This window comes from Drosophila obscura, unplaced genomic scaffold (assembly GCF_018151105.1).
Source record: "Drosophila obscura isolate BZ-5 IFL unplaced genomic scaffold, ASM1815110v1 contig_30, whole genome shotgun sequence".
NCBI lineage: Eukaryota > Metazoa > Arthropoda > Insecta > Diptera > Drosophilidae > Drosophila > Drosophila obscura.
Window position 1 is genome coordinate 1267240 of NW_024542818.1, and position 22422 is coordinate 1289661.

The 22422-nt window shown below is 45.6% G+C and overlaps 2 protein-coding genes across 8 annotated transcripts; both read left to right on the forward strand.

Moving 5' to 3' along the window:
• Positions 1–1365: 1365 nt before the first annotated feature.
• On the forward strand, positions 1366–10576 carry LOC111068774 (leucine-rich repeat-containing G-protein coupled receptor 6). Its single transcript, XM_022358487.2, has 4 exons — positions 1366–2015; positions 7440–8448; positions 8520–8718; positions 8796–10576. Exons 1-4 carry the CDS (start codon positions 1723–1725, stop codon positions 9737–9739), a joined length of 2445 nt encoding a protein of 814 aa, XP_022214179.2. The 5' UTR covers positions 1366–1722; the 3' UTR covers positions 9740–10576.
• Positions 10577–12169: 1593 nt separating this feature from the next.
• On the forward strand, positions 12170–22113 carry LOC111068749 (epsin-1). 7 transcript variants are annotated; one of them, XM_041594591.1, is made up of 10 exons: positions 12170–12633; positions 16685–16845; positions 17400–17488; positions 17554–18212; positions 18269–18944; positions 19012–19108; positions 19170–19450; positions 19511–19612; positions 19855–20412; positions 21241–22113. In XM_041594591.1, coding segments are annotated over exons 2-10 (2526 nt in total). In that variant the 5' UTR covers positions 12170–12633; positions 16685–16844; the 3' UTR covers positions 21304–22113. The 7 variants fall into 7 exon arrangements, with proteins under 7 accessions (XP_041450525.1, XP_022214134.2, XP_041450526.1 ...); XM_041594592.1 differs by having other exon boundaries at positions 12172–12633; positions 20026–20412; XM_041594594.1 differs by lacking the exon at positions 19855–20412 and adding an exon at positions 20973–21033 and having other exon boundaries at positions 12173–12633.
• Positions 22114–22422: the final 309 nt, after the last annotated feature.

Below are 22422 nucleotides of genomic sequence, written 5' to 3' on the forward strand. Positions count from 1 at the left end.
CAAAGGGGGCACATCTTGGTGGAGAACACGCACAAGCAGTGGCAGAGTGGCAGCGGCAGCGCTGGCGCCGACTGCTGCTGCTGCTGCTGCATATCGAGATGGCCGATGGGAGATGGAGATTGATGCCTGGCGCCGACAGAACAAGGAACACATGTAATTGAGTGTCGTGGACAATTGTGGCGTGGCATGGCAGCAGGCCGGCCGGCCGGCCTCCACCTCCCTCCCAATAGGCCAATGCCAAGGTGTATTTGCAGCAAGGTGAGGCCACTCATCTACCCCGAGAGGGCTCTCTGAGAAACTTTCACCTTTTTTGTTAATCTAGGAATATTTAAATAAACAAGAGGCACTGCCGCTCTTCCGAGTCGCCTCTCATTTTCGCCCATGGCTAGATATATGTATGTAGGTGCCCATTGAGAGAGCGCCCTCTTAGCACCTATGCCTCACCCCCTTATACAGATATGGCCTTTGGGCCGAAACTTGCACCTCAAACCACCCAAAAGTCGCTCCACAGGAGAGAGAGATAGAGAGAGAAAGAAGAGACGCGAGAGATTTGCGAGTGCAGCGGAAACAGAAGACAAAAACCCCAGACAGAGAGATAGAGAGAGAGAGTGTGTGTGAGAGAAGCAGCAGAAGCAGCAGCGACGTGTCGCAGCGACCGCGCAGCATACGGATGGATGGGATCGGATCCTCAGCGTTTTGATTCCCACTCCCAGACCGAGACCGACACTCGCAACGGACCGTGCTGGAATAAAGACGTGATCACCGGGCTACAAATCGGGCAAAAAATATTACTTACGAGTGCGCGAGAGATCGATTCGATCGAACCTTATACCCATACCATACCCACCCATATACGAGCACAACCCACACACAGAATACTGAACACAGAATAGAGTCCCAGAGTACTCGCGGTTTTTTTCGAAAACAAATCAACAATACAACAATTTTTTAGAAGATTAATTCCAAGCATTGCTCCGATCTATGTACACTGGGGCCGCGGGTCAAGAGGTCAGCCCAGCCGCCGAACGACTGAGATAGAAAGAGACAAGAGACAAGAGAGAGAAAGAGCAGCCCGGCCGTGTCGACGGGCGTGAGCGCGGTACGAGTACGGCGGAGTGAATATTGGAGCCCAATCTCCATACCGAATCCCATCCATACCAAATCCCCGATCCGAGAGGGTGCCCTAACCAGCGTGTGTGTGTGTGTGTGTCGATGGTCCGTACCCTGCGTGCGTGTGTGTGTGTGTGTGCCGTTAGACCCCTACGCATAAGCATAAGCGCAACGGGAAGTCAGTGAAATTCGATGCCAGAGCTCGAAAAGTGAGAATCGGTTCCACAGAATAACCGACAAAAATCCTGCACGGAAAACTATGGAAACCCCCGCATCACGCACACATCTGTTCGCTTAGCCCATCGATCGAGCCCATAGGTTGTGTTTGTGTGTGTGTTTTCCCCAGACCACGGGCCACAGTCAGCAATATTCCCCGAGCTGCCTGCGCCGCCACTGAGACGTACAAACAGTTGATAATCCGCCGCCCAACGGCATGCACCTCCGCATCCTCGATCCGAAGAACAGCAACAGCATAAATAGTGATTTGTGAACAGTGAACAGTTAACAGTGACTTTGTGACGCGTGACTTGTGACTGGTGTGTAACGTGACACAGAGAAAGTGAATTGAAGAATTAATTGTAAAGAAAATATTGTGGAAGAGACGGCCACAAAATGACTTCCCTCATGTACGCCGTATTCCACATAGCCTCGCTGCAGTGCTCGGTCCGTCCGGAGATCTCGCCCTGCACCTGCGATACCGGCAAGGCCTCCAACTATGTGGAGCTCTCATGCGAAAAGCTCGAGTCCTTCAATGCCATTGTGGACACTCTGGCCAATAAGCTGAATCCCGATGTGCACACCGACCTGAAGATCACCCACTCCCAACTGGATGACCTGGAGATGCGTTCGTTTACGGATATGAACTTCAACTTGTACAAGCTGCGCATGCAATGGAATGGACTAAGGTAATTTTTGTTGTATTTGATATATATTATTTGTTTAAATTGAAGATCGATCGTGGATCATTTGCTACTTAGTTCATGGTTCAAGGCCAATCTGTCGGCAGCCACAGAGAGAGAGAGAGAGTTCCCCTGGCCTAGCCTGGCGGCAGTTCCAGTTCCCTGATTCCGTTGAGAAGCAGGCAGAATTTTCCGCTCGCATGGCTATCAATTTAGGTTCCTTAAACCCAATAAAAACCGAGCGAAATATAATGAAAAAAGTATACAAATTTCCATATACAGTACATGTATTCTACTTATGTAAATGCACGAAAAACAAAAAATGTGCTTTCTGGCTACTCCCAGGGCTTGTTTACAACCCAAGTAGATACTAAAACAATAACAACGGACGGATCGCAACGGAACGGACAGAAAGTACGGATCGGGGTGGCTTTGAGTTGACGTCAAAGCCAAAGAGAGATCAGAGACGGAGACAGTGTCCAGAGACGCCTCATTATCTATGGCCATCCATACCGTCAATTGGGCAAATTGAGATGCAGATGGAGGTGGACCCGGTCAAGTCGAGTCATAATTACCGATTTAATTTTAATTTTTCAATTAGGAAGTGGAAAGGCCCGTCTCGGTAATCCACCAGCCGATGCCGATGCCATGCCATGCCATGCCATGCCATTCCATGAATTGATACAAATTACGAGCAGAGCGCGGGCTATGGCAAGATGTTTGTTCTGCGCCACCAGATTATTAGATCCGATACGATCCAAAGCCGATTCAATTCGATTGGATTGAATTGAATTGGATCCTATCGTAATCCAGTACCAACTAAGCATCTCATCTCTGAAGAAGAAGCGGCTGCTGCCTCTCTCGGTACGTCCCGTCCCGGCTTTCGTCTTTTTTGTATTATTGATAATTGAATAGCTGCGCGGCTTATCAATTTCCACCGAGTACACATGATGTATGTACATACATCTATGTACATATATAGCCCCCGTCTCTGCTGTACAGCGATCTCGGTACCTACAGTCTCTATGTGGTATATACGGCATATACGACTATAGACACCGCCAGCGACGCGTCGTATACTTAATGCGTATACAAAATTGATAATTGCAGTTTATTGGAATCGCTTTTGCACGTTTTCTGGCGCTGGCTCTGGCTCTGATTCTGACTCTGAATGAATTCCGATTCCACAGTGTGTGTGTGTTTTTATATATTTGCAATTTAAAAATAATAAATAACAAAATATAAATAAATACGATCCCCTGTCCTCTATCCCCATCTCTGTTTCCGCTCTGCAGTTTGCAAAAATATACGAGTTGAAACAAAATTCGAGCCTATTTCATAAGCGCCTGGCGGCGGGTTCATTGATATTTGACTTCGACGGCTTCACAATTTTAATGGAGTTCGAACTCAAAACAAAAAATATACTCGCATGACTCAAGGCTCTCTTTGTGCCCCACGCCACGATAATTCATTCAAGGAGTATCACTTTTAGTATACGTTTTAGCACTGGTTAATCGTTGGTATTTTCTGGGAAAAAGTACTCTTTTTTTTTTGGCCTTTTTGATCTAGAAATAATTTGAGTTTATTCTATTAAATTATTTCTTTTAATTTTCGGCATAGTTTTTTAATTCCTTGAGTTTTAAAGAAGCAAGTTAATTTTATTGTATTTTTTATTCTTGAAGAAACCGCGGTAAAATCGTTCTTCAGAAATATAAAAAAAAACTAAAATAACGCTAACAATCCCCTATTCTATTGAGTCGTGGAAACATTAGCCAATTCGTAGAAGTCAAAGGGTTCAAAAGGTTATACATATACCACCTGAGACTCACATGGGAGATTTAATAGTTTTGACACTCACTAACAACGGAATATATTTCCTCCCTTTTGGGAGGTGTTTACCCAATAAATTAAGACTCTCTGTCTGAATTTCCAGAAGCTTCCGATGACTGTTCCTAGATTTTCCTGGGATCACATTTGAGCGTTTTTTAATTTTCTAACCCTCTCATTCATTTCATAATCATTCATTCATTCATTCATGCAGTCAGTCAGTCATTCGAATGTGCACATACTCGTATGTAAAACTGAATGATTTAATTACTCAACCTAATCGAATCAGTGTTGTTGCACGATCTCCCCAATCTCCGATCTGCGCATCTCTCTCCCTCTCTCTCTGTCTCTCTGTCTCTCTGTCTATCTGTCTGTCTGTCTCTGCATTCAGCGAAGAGCGCGTGCTGCCACTGCCACTGGCAGTGGCTCTGAAACGGGAGGCTGGGTGGCGGCTAGCGGCTGGCGAACACTTTTTACATTGATGTCAATTTATAATAATTGACCTATTGCCTTAATATCGCGCTCTGACCAAATCATGCCAACCAAGTCAGGAAAAATACTGCTACCCTGTGGACTGTGTTTATTTCTGTGTCTCTGAGGCACCACCAACGGCACCGACCCGACCGAATCATGATTTCTCCGCTCACAGCCCCCTCGTATCAGCGGCTCTCGGTTGAGTTTCCTCATCACTGTCTGTGATTGCGGGCGTTATCGATTCGACAGAACATTTGAAAGACAATCCCCATAATGAATGAAGAAACTCTTTCATTGTAAACATCACATGTTGATGATACCCATGCCCATTTGTAGTCCAGTTCTTAGAACAAGCCGATGGATCAGTTCTCGGTAAAAAAAAAAAAAACAAAAGATGCGATCTGAAATGCACAGTTCTTTGAATGACTGAAAGGGAACTTTGGTATAATTAAAAGATATATCTTAAGACCTAAGTGTCCGATTTAATCCCAATTATGTTAGATCTATTCAGAGCTCTGATATATCTATTTCTTCCATTTAAAATATAGATAGATTTAGCTTTGAGTGCCAGTAGTTCAAGTACATTTCTAAGTTCCATTCTTAGCCCATATATGGATCACATATGGACGCACCAGTGCCCTGATAAGAGATATTGTTTTTTGTTGATTTTTATTTATGTACAATCTGGTTTTATGACTGGCGCCAAAATAATAAACTCAATTTTAATGATTGCTTTTTACGATCGGTTTAATCAGTGGCTCATTCGAGTTGTAGACAACTATTGAATGAGGGGAGGCCTCGAATGAACTTTCTGCGGCACAGGACACCCGAGAATAATGTGAATATGAATATGAATGTGAATGTGTGGATGTTCTCAAGATCACGATGGTGTGGTATGCTATGCAATGAGTAATACAATCATACACTCCCTCGTATATGACCTTTTTGATAGATAGATTGATCACATTGGTCTTGTGCTTTTCTCAGGCGATAAGCTCATTCCATACCATACCATACCATACCATACCATACCATATGTATTTTGTATTGGTCTGTGTGTGCGTACACTCGTAGGTTATATGTTCAATCACTCGCAGATTTGTTTGAGGCTATTAATATGGTTGTTATTGCTATTATCAGAGTGCATCAGCAGCAGCAACAGCAGGCAGGCAGCAGCCAGGCAGCAGGCAGCCCTGAGAAAGTGCGAAAAGTGTTGACGGCTTCGTTCGCCTGACAATTAATTATGATAACTACTCTCGTGCATAATTAATGGACAACCGAATAGACTATGGAATATTCCCCTCGATTATAATTATGGGATGTCTGTCTGGGCCCAATGCTAGCGATAATGCTACCCACCCAGTCACGGTCTCCTCTCCTACTCCTCCTTCCCCTACGGTAGATGATGGATTTTTTTCGGGTTGTTTTTTTTCGGAAGGCGGGAAAGCAAACAATCGATGAGAAGGAAAGTTTCGATGTTTTGATTTTTTGGGGCTAAATACGAAGCGTCAATACCCCATGATTACGAATTAAATGGAATGTGTTCGAACATGTTTTTGTTATTCTCCTCCTCCTACAGTCTGTGGGGGTCAGTCCAAGTCCAGAGCCGAGTAGCAGGCAGTCCAATTGAATTTTATTATTACGCTCAATCAATGATCGAGGGGCCAAGCTTAGGTCGTGTGACAATTATGCCGCTGACGTTAAGGAATTGTAGATATATATCGGGTATAGTATACACACACACACAGACAGTGAGAGAGGGAGGGAGTGAGGGAGAGATGTGTGCACCTCTAAGTATGTGTGTATGTGTCTGTATACATCACCCATCTTCATCTTCATATTCATCTTCATCTGTATCTCCATCTATCTACTTGTATGTACTGCCACATGTGCTCAAGTTCAACGGGCTCATTATAGATACAGATACAGTATCTTCGAGGCAGGCAGGCCAAAAGGCAGCAGGCAGCAGGCAACAGCAGCAGCTCCTGTTCTCCTGCAGTCAGCTCTACTCGTTGCATTTTCTCATTACATAATCAACGCTTGACAAGTGCCTCTGACTCTGACTCTGACTCCTCCCTGGAGCCGTGCTATCAATCAAGATCATGTGGCTGGGATGGATGTCTGGCTGGATCTGGATCTGGATGCCTCTAAAAATAGCGTCTGCCAATCAATCTAGAAACTGCACTGCTTTGGCTCTGCACGTACTACCTGTACCTGTACCTGTACCTGTACCTGTACCAATAACGGGCGCCAAGGATGTCCACTCTATGGCCAGTCTACCCCCCTCCGTCCAGTGCACGCCAATTTGCACGCCATCCAGCCCAGTTCCCATCATGAATATGGATGGCATTCATGGGGCCGTTTGGCGCCTCGACGGCGACAACTTAATAGCCACCTGCAGACATCGATAAAGACACAGAGATCAGAGATCTGGCGTGCATCGGCTACTGGAATGGGGGCTATGGGTGGGGTGTATGGGTGCCAGTCACTGATAAGCCCGCGTCATCAAGTCCAGAGTGTGGCTGGAGCCAGGGCCACAGACCCCCTTTATTCGATTCAAAACTAATGTGAGCATTCCAAGAATCATTTGTTAATCATTTGAACACTGTCAAAGAAAGGATAGCTGTGGGAGATTTAACTGGAACAGTTTAAAGAATGAAATGAATAGGAGATTTCCCCATACCCATACCAGAGATAGGGAATACAAATTCCGCGCACACTGCATCCCTCAATTACGAGCATTTCACTCGAGTGCCTTCATAAACAAACATTCTCGTAGTTCGTCACTTCATTCAGATTTTCGTGATAGGTGCGCCGAGTGGAATTATCCGGAAACAGCTGGATTGTTCTTTGAGGTGGGCTCTGATAGTAGAGGCGTCGCATCTGATTCCCAGATCTACTGATGCACTAAATCAATAATGCTAGGAGATAATCTAGCAGTTGCTTAAGTGGTTTTGCTCTATAGATCTTTCCAGATCGTGAAATCAATAACTCGATGGGACGGGGCAACGTATCCATTGCCCAGTCATTCCATCTGATGATTTTGAGTTCGATTTCGGGGCTTCTAATAATACTTGCACGAAGTGGTAATAAATGTGGCTGTTTTTTGTGTCTTTGCGCTATTTATAGATCGCTGCCCGAGCTGCCGTTCCGTGGGTTATCGAATGTCACCTACCTAAGTGTCGGCGACAACGAACTCGACGAGATCCCGAAGCATGTCTTGAACCACATGCCGAGGCTGGCTACCGTGGACATTGGGCGCTGCAATATACGGGCAGTGCAGCAGGACGACCTGAAGGGCATCCAGGTGGTCACGAATCTCATACTGCCGAGCAACAACATCACGCGGCTGGACAGAGGCGCCTTTCCGCAGAGCCTGCTGATACTCCATTTGGGGCGCAATCAGATTGAGACGCTCAACGGTTCACTGCACGACCTGCACGTGCTCGAGTCGCTCTTCATCAATGCGAACAACATCAGCGAGCTGGACGGGGAGCTGCCGGATGGCAGCAGGCTGCGCCTCCTGATGGCCCACAACAATCGGCTGGAGCGGTTGCCGGCGAACATGGCCGGTATGCGGTACCTGCAGACGATCCACGTGCAATTCAATCGCCTGCGCTCCTTTGACCGCGTCCTGCGCAACTCGCCGGACCTCGAAGAACTGCTGGCCAGCAACAACGAGCTGGAGTACCTGGCCCAGGACGAGTTTCAGGCCTGCGTTCGCCTGGACACCCTCATCCTGGCCAATAATCACATTCGCTCGCTGAACTCCTCGCTGCTGCCCATGGTGAAGCTGAAGAACGCCAATTTCTCGTTCAACGACCTGGAGGAGTTCTCCATGGAGGAGCTGCACGGCCTGCGTCTGCTAAGAAACCTCGATCTGTCGCACAATCGCATCGCCCGGCTCTTGCCCAGCACCAAGGGCGTGCAGGAGCTGGTGCTGATCGACCTACGACTCGATCACAATCAAATTATCTCCCTGGACGGCGCCTTGGCCGGTTTGGGCAATCTGCGTATACTGCATCTGTTTGCCAACCGGCTGGAGCATCTATTGCTCGGCGACTTTGATGGCATGCAACGACTGGAGATTCTCGACATGACTGGCAATCAGCTGGTGGAGCTAACGCCTCTCGAAACGGTAAGTGCTGAATCCCGAGACGCTCTAATTTGTACGGATCTGAAATGCAATTTCTTTCACTTCTTCTGTAGACGATGCTTCCCAATCTGAAGATCCTGAAGCTGGCCTTCAACAACATCACCAAACTGGAGCGGGACTTCAACGGACTGCCCGTGCTGTGCCAGGCCAATCTGACGAACAACCAAATTACGACCATCTCGAGCGAGCTCGTCACCAATACGCGCTGCAAGAATCACAATGTGCCCGGCAAACTGGAGATACATCTGGATGGTGAGTGACCTCGACCGTGACCGTGACCAGCCCTGACCAGTCAATCATTGACTCATCATTTGCCCACCATCCCTCAGATAATCCGATCATGTGTGATGTGCGCCTCAATGAGCTGTGCCGCCTGATGGCCGTTCAGGATGCGCGTATCCGTGGGCGATCGCAGTGCTTCGAAAACGATCAGGAGGTGTGCACCGTCCTACCGATGCTCTACAAGATTGATCTGCCGCTGCTGATGACCAACCTGAAGATCGCTGGGGGAGAGGATGCCAAGCCGGTGGTGCAGATGCTGGTGCCGACGCTGCTCAAGTCCAACGATGAGCTGCTGCCGCCGATTATAGCCACGTTGGGGCAGCCACTGATTAATTCGGTGATCATTGGCACCGCTGGGGTGGGTCCCCTGCCGCCGCTACTCACGACCACCACCACCACGCCTTGGCCTGTGCAGCTGGAGAGTGAACTGGAGAGGAATGAGACCGCCACAACAACACCAATTCCGCCCACCACGAGCAGCACGAGCACCACGACCACTGCAGCGACACCGACCCCGACGACGACAACGACGACCGACAGCCAATTGGCTGCCACGGAACTGGTGACGACCACTGCACCCACCACGACAACGACCAGCACGACAACGCCGAAGCCGAACGAGACATTGCCCATCATCCTCGACATTGAGGAGCCAAATGTGGTGCCCCACGCGGATCCCATGCCCATCAATGACACGGGAAATGCAGGGGTAGAGCTGCCCAACGTTCCCAAGGAGGCGGATGAGGCGGTGCCGCCTGTGCCTGTGGATCCGCTTCTCGAGCACAACCACGAGCGGGACCTGGACCACGAGTCGGTGGCCAAGACCGAGTACGAGACGGTGGAGTATATACCCAATCTGGTGCAGCCGCCGCCCACGCCGCCGCCGAGCAAAACGAATGTGCTCGAGGAGGACTCCGATTCGCTGGCGAATTCCGTGCACGCGGAGTCGGCCCAGAGTCTGCAGGTGCCCGAGGAGCCGCCCGAGGAGTGAGGAGGTGGCCCCGTTCCCCTCCAGTGTGAGGGGACGCAACATAACGTAAGGAGCAGGCAGGGGACGAGATTTGGATGTGTATCGTACGAGTATGCCTTAAGTTAATTTAGTTTTTATGTTTTATTTAAGCGATCGCTAAATCGAAAAGATGCCAGGACCGGGGACCGGACATATTGAAGGTTTTTGTTTGTTTGTTTGTTTTGTGTGGATTCGAATTTATTCGATAGCAAGCAGGGGGTAACAGACAGGAGGGGAGCGGAACGGAACTGGAGAAGAGTATCGATGACCCATGGACCCATGACGCAACGCCACGCAACACGGACTGACGAACGGTACTGTCTTATGCTTTAAGCTTATTTGTTGGGGGCTCAATTTCTCGTATGTGTGTGTGTGGGAGAATAGGAATAGGAAACGGAAACGAACGAACGAACGAAAGAAAGAAGCGGAAAACGGAAGTGCAAGTGTAAGGAAGCGCATGGAATATTTGCATATGCATACATACACATAAAAGAATATACATATTACACATATTTAATAGCTGTATACACCCCCATACACGTTCGTTGAATATCTACAATGTTAGGTACTTAGATCTTAGCAAAAACAGCAACACCGGAAAATTCACAACCACACAACTCACACAGACGTAGCAACGCACAAACATACACTACAAAAAACACAAAAGAAAAGCGAAAAGCGAAAAACAAAATATACATATTTACATACTATTTGTTATCCGTTTCGTTAACAAGATGAGAAATTAGATTTTAGTGTGTAATTATATGAAAATGAAAATGGTATTCTAAATAAAAATCGTAAATAAAAGTCAAATATCAAAGAAACAGTCGCTTTTTCTGCATATTTTAATGAGCTACTGAGTGATATTTTCATTCGACAAAATCTATTTCCATGAATCAAATCTGGAAAGCGTCTAGAGAGAGAACGAATTAGGATAACACTTGCCTTTTCAGTTTGTTTGCTATCAGCAGCTGCAGAAAGTATCACCATTCATGGCTTGTCAATATGTATTGAAGACAGAGGCGTATCTTTATTTCGTTTGGCATAAATCCTTTAATTTTATTCATCAGTTTATCCTAGCATCATCAATCGTCCGACCTGTGCCATGCCTGGTATTTTCAGCCCCTGGTCTTAATCAGCTCCAGCAACTGCTTGATGTTGTGTGGACTGAGGGGGTAGCATTTTCACTCCACCTTCGTCACCACATTTCCGCAACTGTTGATGTATAAAAAGTTTGCAACAATTCTTTTCGTTTTGTTTGGAGCGCCTACAGGCGATGGCCTAGGGCGTTCCTGCGCGAAGCAGCGCCCGCTGCCAGTTTCAGGCTATTTCGCGTGCAACCATTATTATCTACAGACGTATTTTAAGTCAAAATTTGTCAATCTCCATTTGAACCACAGTTTTATTTATATTTTAAATAAAAGTTCACAGGCAATCAGCTGTTGAATCTATCGAATCTCAATCTAAGCTTAATCGGTTTCACGAGTCACCTATCGATAGTGATCAAAATATCATTCGATAGTAAGCCACAATCGAAGCCAATAGATATCGGATAACCTTGGGGAAGAGGGTATATTAGACTTCTGGAAATGTTTTCAATTTCATGCTCAAATTAATGCAGAAACTAGTCAGTCATTGTTTTAAAATTATCTCATCGAAAGTTTGCAGTTTACAGGTTCCGAGAATATGTATCTAGAGCGATATACATATCCAGAAATAAAATGAATTGGTCGAAAACATGTCAATTCACGTGTCGTTATTATTTATGTTTAAAATGAGCTTGGAAAACTTAATTTTAACATTAATTATAGGATATAGGGTATACAAACGTCCATACTACCAGTTGATTAGCAACAAGTGCTCACATGACGTTACGTTACACACTCAATACGTTACATTTCATTCCCACTTACGTTTATGCTTTTATTTGTTGTTGACCTTTTCTGTTTAAACCTTATTTTTATAAAAAATCACATGAAAAAGAGTCCTCAAAGTTAGCAAATCTTATAGAAAATAGCTGTATCTATTGGGTAAAATTATGTGTTCAGTGTTGAGTGTCCTAGCTGGCTGGTAATATGAAACCGAATTTTAAAATCGAGAAATATGATTTCCGATCATGGATAAGCAACGATTAGCCCATTGTGGACCAGTGGGAATATTTTGCAACTTAAAACATATTTTACGTATTTCAGGTGAAAGATATCGTGGTAATATTTTGTTGAAAGTAAAGAGGAAGGATGGATCTATAAGAAGAATATATTTTCCGCGGCTTAATTGAGGGGTTTTCACTGTTTAAATAGAGGGGGATTAAGTGGGCTAATTACGGTATATTTTAAAAATGAAAAGGGATAATTTGGTATTTTTCTGAGGGTCAGACGGTATATTTTATTGGTAAGTCCGCGGTCACACTGGCCACAGCAAAAACAAGAGAAAACAGCAGCGAAAAAAAGCCACAGCAAAAACAAGAGAATCATAGCAATTCCGCTGCTCCATTTTGTGTGTTGTGCAAAGTGCAAAGTGTAAATATCGTTCTGTCGTTCACCAAATTCCGCCTTCATCCGGAGGATCTGCGTCGTCCCGTTTTCGTGTGCGCGTTACTTCTGCTGACGTCGTTGTTTTCGTCGTCCCCGTCGCCGTTGCCCGTCACCGTCTTGTGACTATCCGTTTGCTGGCAGCGAGCGCATTTGAAAAGAAAGTCGTAAAATATAGAAAAACTAGATAGAAGGGGAGGAGTAGTCACCGCCGTCGACGTCACACAAACACACACACACACTCATACACGTACGCACAGAGAGAGCTCCACACCGACACGGACCGACTGCAGCAGCGAAGCAACCACAACAACAAGAGAGCAGAGCATTGCAGCAGTGGAGCAGGTGAGCAGAGAGAGGGGGCGGCTCAGTCGGTCGTGGGCAGAGCGCAGTGGTTTTCTCTTCAGTTGAATTTCCGCTTGGGATTCGCTTTACCTTGATCTTAAAACGATCTACCCCCACCCAGCGCCGTTATAGGCTGGCCCCCATAACTGTGACGTCCTTCTAACATTCCCCATTTCTGTTGTTTGTGTCGCGGAAAAGCTCTCGCATTAGCGTGCTTTTATTGATAAGAGTTTTGCTGAATTCTTTTTTTTGATTCTGATAAGTCGGCGTCGCTGCATTAGTCATCAGCCGCATGCCCCCCTCTCCTTCAATGCCATGGTAGTAGGCCAGGTCGAAAGGTAAAACTGGTTTATGCTGCGGGGGCATGGCAGAGGGGCCACCGGGCATGAGTAATGAATGAAGTTTCGCACATTTTCCGCTAGTTTAGTGTGTATGTGTGTGTGTGTCCACTGTACCCTGTCCAACCATCCGACCATACGTGCACGTGTGTGTGTGTGCCACAAATGAAATCTAATCGCATTTGGGACTCGTTATCACACTCACACCAACAGTGCAGCGGCACCCATCACGCACACACACATCCGCACACACATATTTTACGCCCGCATGCACAACAGATGCAAAAAGGCGAGTGTGTGGTTAAGGGGGGGATAAGCCCCAAGCCCCGGCTAAGCGTCGCCGCCACTGATCGGAGAACAGCAGCTCAAGTTGCGCACAGTGGGATGCATCAGGCGAGCAATGACCTTCGTGGAAGACAAATGTTAACCCTATACCTGTCTGCCAGGCAGATTACCATAAACCCAATGCAAATATTTCCCCTTCAGAGAATCTTATCAAAAGAGATACTGAGAGATATATTATGTTTGAGGAGATAAAGGGTTGCTTCTGCATATGTTTTTCGTTTGATTATATTGCGAATTTAATTCTTCAGAATCACCTATTCACACCTGTAGACAATACGCAAATATATTCCGCTATTTAAACTATTTATTTGTCTTCTTGACCAAGTAGTCAGTTGTGTAGTTAATTGATGCTAATGGAAGATCCGTCCACTGATTCTGACTTTATAAATCAAAATCATTATTATCTCTCGGATAAAGTGAGCGAACGAATAACCTGGGAGTTATATTGTGATTGAATGGATCACAGAGAGGGTTAATGGTACCCATTTATCGTAGACACATGCTAAACGTCTGACAATGATGCCGCGAAAACAACCTCGTGAATGTGTGGAATATTTTGCTCGAGTATATCTACAATAATTGCTATTCAATTTGAAAAAATACTGAGAGTGCACACCAGTTGCTGCAGTACGACGCACAATCGTGCGACGTCGTGGCTGCCGCCTCCGATCTCCAATGATTCGGTATTTCGGCGATTCCTCCGAGTGTGCTTTAGCGGTTAAGCTTTTTGCATGTTACGTTCATTGAACCGGGTTCCATCAAGGCTCCTAGTCTGCCCCTGGAACAAAGTAAATCCACAACTCGTTCGGTGTTCATGCATATATCCACACAAATATATGTACAAATGTATATTGTATTATTTTTGGCAATAAAACGTCGCCGGTTGCCGAATGTCAAGTGCAAAAACACAAAGAAAGCTTCTGCCTCCCCTCGGTCTGCCGCCCCTCAAATCAGCCACAGACACAGACAGAGACTTTGGTCCTCTCACACTTGTGCTCTCTCTCTCTTTGGCACTGTCTGGTCTGGCATTTAATTTGTTCAAGTTCAAGCAATCGACCCCCCCGCGCTACTCCCCACACCCTCACTCTTCTGACTCTTGCACTTCATTTGCCTAGTGGTTCCTCTCTCTTTCTCTCTTACTGCGCGACATTTAATTGAATTATTTCGCCTTCTTCTGCAACGTCGAGGGGTGGGTGGGACAGACGACAGGCAGGCGGAATGAAAACAAACAAACAAACACAGTTATCCACTTCGCTCCCCCGCATCTGATCTTTACTATGGCAGCAAAGCGGTCAATGAATCTCCTCTCTTTCGTTCTCTCTCTGTTGGACTCTTGGAAGAACGGGTTTAATCTGGGAGTTACAGTTGTGATTCCGAGTTCTTGGTATATTTCTGACTCGTTTCTTCCGCTGGCGGCAGCTCTCTCCAATATGTGTCAAGTGCGTTTCTCGCAAACAAACAAAAATAAAAAGATAGTAAATATTTGATCGGATAGGAAAACCAACAAAAATGTCTGAGTGCAAATCAGAAACAAATTCCTAGCCATTAACGGGTTAAAATTCCATACATTTAAATTCTTCTAACTACTTTTTCAAACCGTAAAATAACAGTAGTAAAATTAGACAATAAATAAGTTGAAACAACCGGTTATTGTGGTTGGACAGCCCAGCTATAAATTCGAAGTTCAGGTGCAACTAGCTTTAATTTGGCATAGCAGGTTCAACTAGCTATAAATACTGTCTTAAGATGGCTGAAATTTTCATTCATGTCTACTGGATAATTTTCTCGATTTAATAGTGGACTTTACAGTAGTCCGATAATAGAGTTTCAAATTACAGTTTGATTTTCCTCAATTACCTAACTGATAACTAATAGTTTTGTGTGTGTGTGTGTCCAATCGACAACTGTGTATTTTGATAGCTATTCTTATCCGAACTAGGAACTAGGAAAGAAGAAGCGTTGCATGATTCACCTGTTTTATGAAACGAATTCCTCAGCTGTTAATCTGCCTGAAAGTTTTCAATTATTTTTCCAGCAAACAAAAACCCCTAGATTGTTTTACAATCTTCCCTATCCACATATTTAGCTTCAACGATCCTAGGAGACATACATACATATGTACATATAAGCATATGATTAATCATTTCTGTAGCATCGACTAATCTGCAAGGTTATTTTAAGTGTCTGGCCCCCTACATTAACTTACATACAACGTACATATTTCTGTACACTATATAGCCCCTATCTTATCACTAATCAGCTCCAATTTGCGTTACGCTCGCTTTCAATGTGATACATTTATGGGGACGTCTATGAGGTTGGGGACCTCTAACGCTCTTTTTCTCTCACAGAACTTTCGCTGCTGTTTTGTTGTCGTCCAATACAATCGATAGCGATTTGATTATCTTGGGTGCATTTTTTTGCATTTATAAATAGATCTGCACCTCGGGCCAAAAACAAGTGGGGGAGAAAATCAATTAAATTTGCTATAATTTCACGCTGTTTTCTAGCTAGCCTTTGTGGATATTGTTGTTGTTTAATGCATAACTCGGACTCGGACTTGGGTTGCAAAAGATTTGCATATTCCCCTTCCAGACATGGGTAGGCCTGTCGGTCTGCCTCTTTTCCCCTTTCCCCTCCCATTGGTTATTTTACATTTTTGCGGCTTCTTGTTGGGGTCTAGCGGTCTGTCATGGGTTAAGTTCAAGCATAAGGCCCCCCCTGCATGAATCTCTGGTGGGTTCCATTAGCTAAATGGAACAGTTTGCCGCCTCGAAATCGATTGAGGGGAAATGTTGTATTCAAAATCTTCTCAGCGATCAATTTACACTCATTGATAACATTATTTGTTGAAGCATATGTAAAATATTATCCATTCACACATTTGTATACGTTAAACATCTTTTTGTTTGTCCAGAAAGAGTATTTGCACAGTCTGCTTTGGGGATCGATTGGATACACTCTTAGCTTATTTCCGTTTTTGTGGTATTGGTGCACTGGTTCGTGTGTTGTTATTCCTTTTTCTGTTGCACATTTTGTTTGGCACAAATTGAATTATTTTTGCTGGGGGTCGGGGGCCCTTGGCTTGGGTTGCTGGATCTCCCAAGGTAGTGAACGCGTGCGGACTTGCGGCAGCCCTTTTCGACTTTCGATTTCCACAAAAAAATTATATTACATTAAAGTGTTTTTTTCTTTCACTCATTTTTGATATTGTTGCACCCTTTTTGTGTGTTTTGAGTGTTGCAAAAGTTGGAGATCTTGGCCGTCATCTAACTATACTATATATATAACTATATGTATTCTGTATACTGTATCTGTACTTTTATACCATGTATTTTGATTGTATTTATCTTGTATCTCATACTTAGCTTGCTTTGGAGCACTTAAACAGCAATAAACATAAAGACAAAAAACGAAACGAAACCATAATAAAAGCAAAGAAAACCTCTAGCCTTTGAACACAATCCAAATAAAAAAAAAAGTCACAAAAGTTTCTTGTGTGTGTAGCAAAATAAAAACGAAACGAAAAGTAAGTCTCAATATTAATTCATATTCCAATTATAATCTCTCTCTCTCTCTCCACATCGTACACCGCATACAAATAAACCACAAAAATACCATAAAACATAAACCATATAGTGCTTAATAGGCTAAAGAAATATCTGTCAGATCTAGAGTCAGAACAGAACAGAACTGAAACCCCCACTGCCACCGCTACAGACACCCACTCCATTCCAAACCTTAAACATACCATACATTAAACTTTCTTGTGTTCTCTTGTTTTGCTTATGTACTGATTCCACATGCCCACACATTATACCCCGGAATATACTTCAGAAAACAACAAAACAAAAAACAACAAAATTCTAGTAACGTAAATCCAAATTGAACAGAAAACATACGACAAAAGGATCAAACATTTGATAAACTAAAAACCTAATCCTCAGAACAGATTAACATAGCTACAGCCACAACCCTAACCTAACCCAACCTTGAACCCTGAACCCACCCTAGAGCTTAGAAGCTTAGGATCTTTAATATATAGCAATGCTAACACCCGCCTCTATTCTTCTCGTCACACAGTGAGAAAGCAAAAGGACGATATGCAGGTCAATGTTGCCGGTCTACGCAGAAACATCAAGAACCTAGCGCACAACTATTCCGATGCCCAGGTGAGTGAACCGAACTATGGTTCTGCCCTAGAAGTCCTTCTTAGATTTTCTTCTCTTCTGTGCAGGTCAAAGTGCGCGAGGCCACCTCGAATGATCCATGGGGTCCTTCGGCCGCCATCATGGGCGAGATAGCGGATCTCACCTACAACGTGGTGGCCTTCTCGGAGATCATGCAAATGATCTGGAAGCGTCTCAATGATCACGGCAAGAACTGGCGCCACGTCTACAAGGCGCTCATCCTGCTCGAGTACCTCATCAAGACGGGCACCGAGAAGGTCGCGCAGCAGTGCAAGGAGAACATCTTTGCCATTCAGACGCTGCGCGAGTTCGTGTACTTTGAGGAGGGCAAGGACCAGGGCACCCATGTGCGCGAGAAGGCCAAGCAGCTGGTGAACCTCCTCAAGGACGACGAGCGGCTCAAGAACGAGCGGGTGAAGGCGCTGAAGGCCAAGGAGCGCTTTGCCCTCCATCCCAGCGGCTTTGGCAGCGACGGCTACATTGATGGGCCCTCGCAGCGTGACATGCCGCCGGGCTGGCAAGAGGAGCCGCCCAAATCACAATCGGAACTGGAAATGGTCAGGCCACAGACCGCGGGAGAGGAGGAACTACAGCTGCAGCTCGCGATGGCCATGTCGCGCGAGGAGGCCGAGCAGGAGGAGGCCAAGCGACGGAGCGACGATGTCCGCCTGCAGCTGGCCCTCAGCCAGAGCGAGCAGGACTTCAAGTGAGTAGAACTCGCGACTCTTGTGACTCGCAGACTCTGACAATTTCCACCATCAGCGGCCAACCAATTACCAGACCCAAGAAGGAAGAACCCCAGAGCCATCTGCTGGACTTGCTGGACATTTCGCTGGGCGCCACAAGCATTTCGAGTCCGCCGCTGGGCGCTGCTGGCGGCGCCCCTGCGGGCGTTGTCGATCCCTGGGCCACGCCCGGTGCCGCCCGTGCTCCCAGTCAGCTGTCGGACCCCTGGTCGGGCACCTCCTCGCCGCAAGTGGATCCCTGGCACCCCTCGGCCGCACCGCGTACCATCATGGGCGCCGGTGTGCCCATGAGCTCGGCCATGGGAGGACCCTCAGGAATGGGAGCCACAGCTAGCGGTGATGCATGGGGTCTGCGCACACAATCACCTTCCGTGGCCTCCGGCTCCTCGAATGAGGGTTGGCTGCAGACCAATGGGAATGCCAATCAAAATGGTCGCGGTGCCACGCCTGCAGGCGGCGCTCCCTTCGAGGCTCTAATGTCGAGAACCACTGCAGGCAGTGCCTTGGCAGCGGCGCCTCCAGCGAACAACCATGCCGGCATCAATGGCAGCGCCTCTGCGGACCCTTGGCTGGCAGAGCCAGCGGGTGCAGCAGCCATGGTCCCAGCGGATCCCTGGACACTGGGAGCACCGGCGCAGCCAGCGCTGGATGATCCCTGGAAGTCACTTGGAGCCGGAACGGGCGCTATAAAGGTACGCTCCAGCATGATACCCAGAATGATGAGTATTCCATTCCCATTATTCCATTATCCATTTGCAGAAACAATCCCCCGAGTTTGATGAATTCGATTTGATAACCAACCGCAACAAGAGCGCCGATCAAAGCCATTCGAATGCCTCCAACAATAACAACAATGGTAAGAATATCATCCTGACGATCTTTTGCTCTGTGCTCTCATCTCTAACCACCTCTTGTAGCTTCTCTGCTCGACGACATGGATCCGCTTTCGTTGAACTACGGCAATGGAGCTGCCATCAGCAGTCAAAGCTCTGTCCATCCCTCGACAGGCGCAACCGCAAAGAAACCGCTCAAGGACCCGCACTCGTTCCTCGGCGAGAACTCGGCGCTGGTTAATCTGGACAATCTGATCAAACCGATAGCGCCACAAGCGCAATCGGGCAATGCCCCAGCCTACAATCCATTCAGCGACAACGTGATGCCACCCAAAACGAATCTATTCCAGCAACAGCAGCCAGCCGTGAGTGTTGCCTCCAGCGGAACTAGAGATTACATTGATTCAAATGCTGCTGTCTTTCAGGTACCGTCCATCAACCAGCTAAAACAGCAGGCGCCCTTTGCAGTCAGCATGAACCAGGATCCCTGGGCGCCCGTAATGGGTGGCGGCGTCAGTCAGTCGCAGGTGAGTGGGGGAGCGGCGTGTTGGGAGAAATCTACTTCGTACTTGTATTTATTGTTTGAGGTTTTTTCTCTTTCTCTCTAATGATTTCTCGGTACTTTCTCGGTTTTCTTTCCAAACAAAAAACAATCCTATTTTCATTCATTTTACTTTTGTGCATTTTGTTTCCTCTTTTGTTTATTGGTTTGCCTTTTTGTCATTTTACTTTCGAGCAACTGTTGCATGCAAATGTCTTTAAATCGCAGCTGAAACTACCGCCACCCGTGCGTCCGACTAGCCTCAATTTGGGCATGCCAATGGCTTCTGTTTATGCCCCAGGCAACGAAGAATTTCAGCTATTGAGTGCGTTTAGTAATCCCGTCATTTCCTCTGCCACACCACCCCACAAACATCCCCACCCCCACCTCCATCCACAGTCGATGACGGAACAAATCAATACTTATCCGTACATCAGCAAGAGCCCCAGCAACACTCTGTGCAGCCAAACCAGTCCTGGGATCGACAGCATACGCAATATGGATCTGTTCAGCGAGACGCCGCAGCGTCCCTACTTCAATAGTCCCACAGCCCACGAAGCTGAACCGAGATATATATCCGATATGTACAACAGCAACAGCAACAACAACAACTTTGGCACTCCGGGGCTGTACTCAACCTATGCGTCCAGCTATAGCAGCGCCCTATCCGATTCGCTGGCCGAAACGCCGGGCATCAAAATTGCACCCATGCAATTACCCTTTGGGGATATAACTGAAGATGTACGCAACTTTGGCATGTCCACGGCTGCTGCCTGCAAGCTGGAAGTGAGTGCTGTGTCTGATTTGATGTCTTTTCCTCAGCGTTTAAGTTGTGCTGCTGTTGCTCCACTTGCCCGCTGCTGCCAGAAGTTGTCGTTTATTCGTCTTTGTTGTTCATTTTTTGCTTGCTTTAGTTGTTCTCTTGATTCTCTTTAGTTATTCTTACTTTTATTTGATCTTTCGTTGACTTGCAAGTATTGAGATCTCTCTAACAAATTGCTGCTACAGAACTGCTTTACTGGAGAAGGCAGTGAAGGAAACCGATTGTAGAGTGTGGAGAGTAGAAGAAAGAGTGATTTAGATTGCTAGATCTAATGCACAAGCGAATGCTGCAAAGGAGAATGCCAGAGAACCGAGCGTGCACTACCGATGGATATCGCCTGTTAATAATAGTTAAGGCATCCGAAGAACCTTCGTTTTTGCGCTGAAAAATTTATGATTACAATTATTGTAATCCAAATCGGTTTCCTTTGCTGCTGCCATCCACCCAACACGTAACCACATCTCTTTAACTAGCAGATGGAATGCCATCGCATCCGTTGATCCATAATATTTTCTAATTGTAGCCAACCATGGAGGCTTGGACGCTTAAATAAAACACATACAAAATGCAATAAATGCAAATGGGTAAAATGTTTTTTCGAATGTGCATGCTCATGCTCTCTGCCTCTAAACGATCACTAGTGCGTAGTCTCTCCTAAAACCTTCACAAAACCTAATCCCTTAGTAACTATTAATTGACTCTGCATGTAGTTAGCTGTTTCCTTAATTTAAAGCTAAATATGATTCATAAATATATTAAAACACTGACTAATTGAATACAAAATCTTGCAGCAAAACAACAACATGCCTTGGATCAAACCGGAAGCAGGAGCAACAAATCCATTTTTGTCATAAGGAACAACAAGGACTCAGTAGCAAGATTCGAGAGGTGTCAACGGAGAAGGGAGGCGAGTAGGAGTCCACCACTAGAACAAGAGAACCAGAGAATCGACTGCTTGAGGCTTTTGGCTTTTGGCTGGTGTGCGCGGCGGTGCTGGTGCAATGGCCGGCAATAAAGAACCACAGTAACGACAGCAAACCACAGCAATTTAGCTCTACCAACTGCAGAAATATGAATTAATTAATAAATTATGTGTAAGAAAGTATTATTAAACTGTAAAATATGTGATGATACAACAGAGAGAGAAAGAGAACCAAGAGAGCATTGACAGCCAACCACAACACACCAGACTGGGCCAGGACTCGCGCCACCACTCTGTCTCTGAACACTCTGGAATCCTGTGCCCACATTAAACCACAGAATTTGAGTCTTGATAACACGTTTGCAATAACTGAAATCACCCCACACACACACACACACACACACACAGAGAGACGCCACTCAACTAGCAATGAAATTATTTTACTACTCTTCACACATTCTAATCGTAATAGAAAGTTGAGTGGCGTGTGGCTGCTGTTGAGATGGGATTCGAGGCCCTTAGTAGATACACACCACTCACACACACCCACACTGTTACAGAGTTGTTGGAGCTTTTGTAGAGTGGAGGCAAACACACACAAAAAAAAAAAAAAAAAAAAAACAAAAAAATGCAGCAGCCAGGAGGAGAGTGCAGATCGAAAACAAGAGTCCAAAACGAGAGATGCAAAAATGAAAACTAAATGAGAAACAAATTGTTATATAGCTTTAAATTTTGCATTGGTCAAAGAGAATGTTAAAAACAGAGGATAAACCAATTAATTAATGTGTGCTTGTAATTGTAATTGTATTTGTAATTGTGAAATGTTAAATGTCTCATTTTTGTATAACTTTTTATTGTGCGTGCGCGGCTAGATCGATTTTTAAAAACACACACACACACACACATTTTTACTGATATTTTTGAAAGGCAATCGATTCGTTTGTGCATATAGATATATATATATATATATATATATATGTATGTATGTATGTGTATGTATGTGTATGTATGTATGTATGTGTATGTATGTATGTATGTGTATGTATGTATG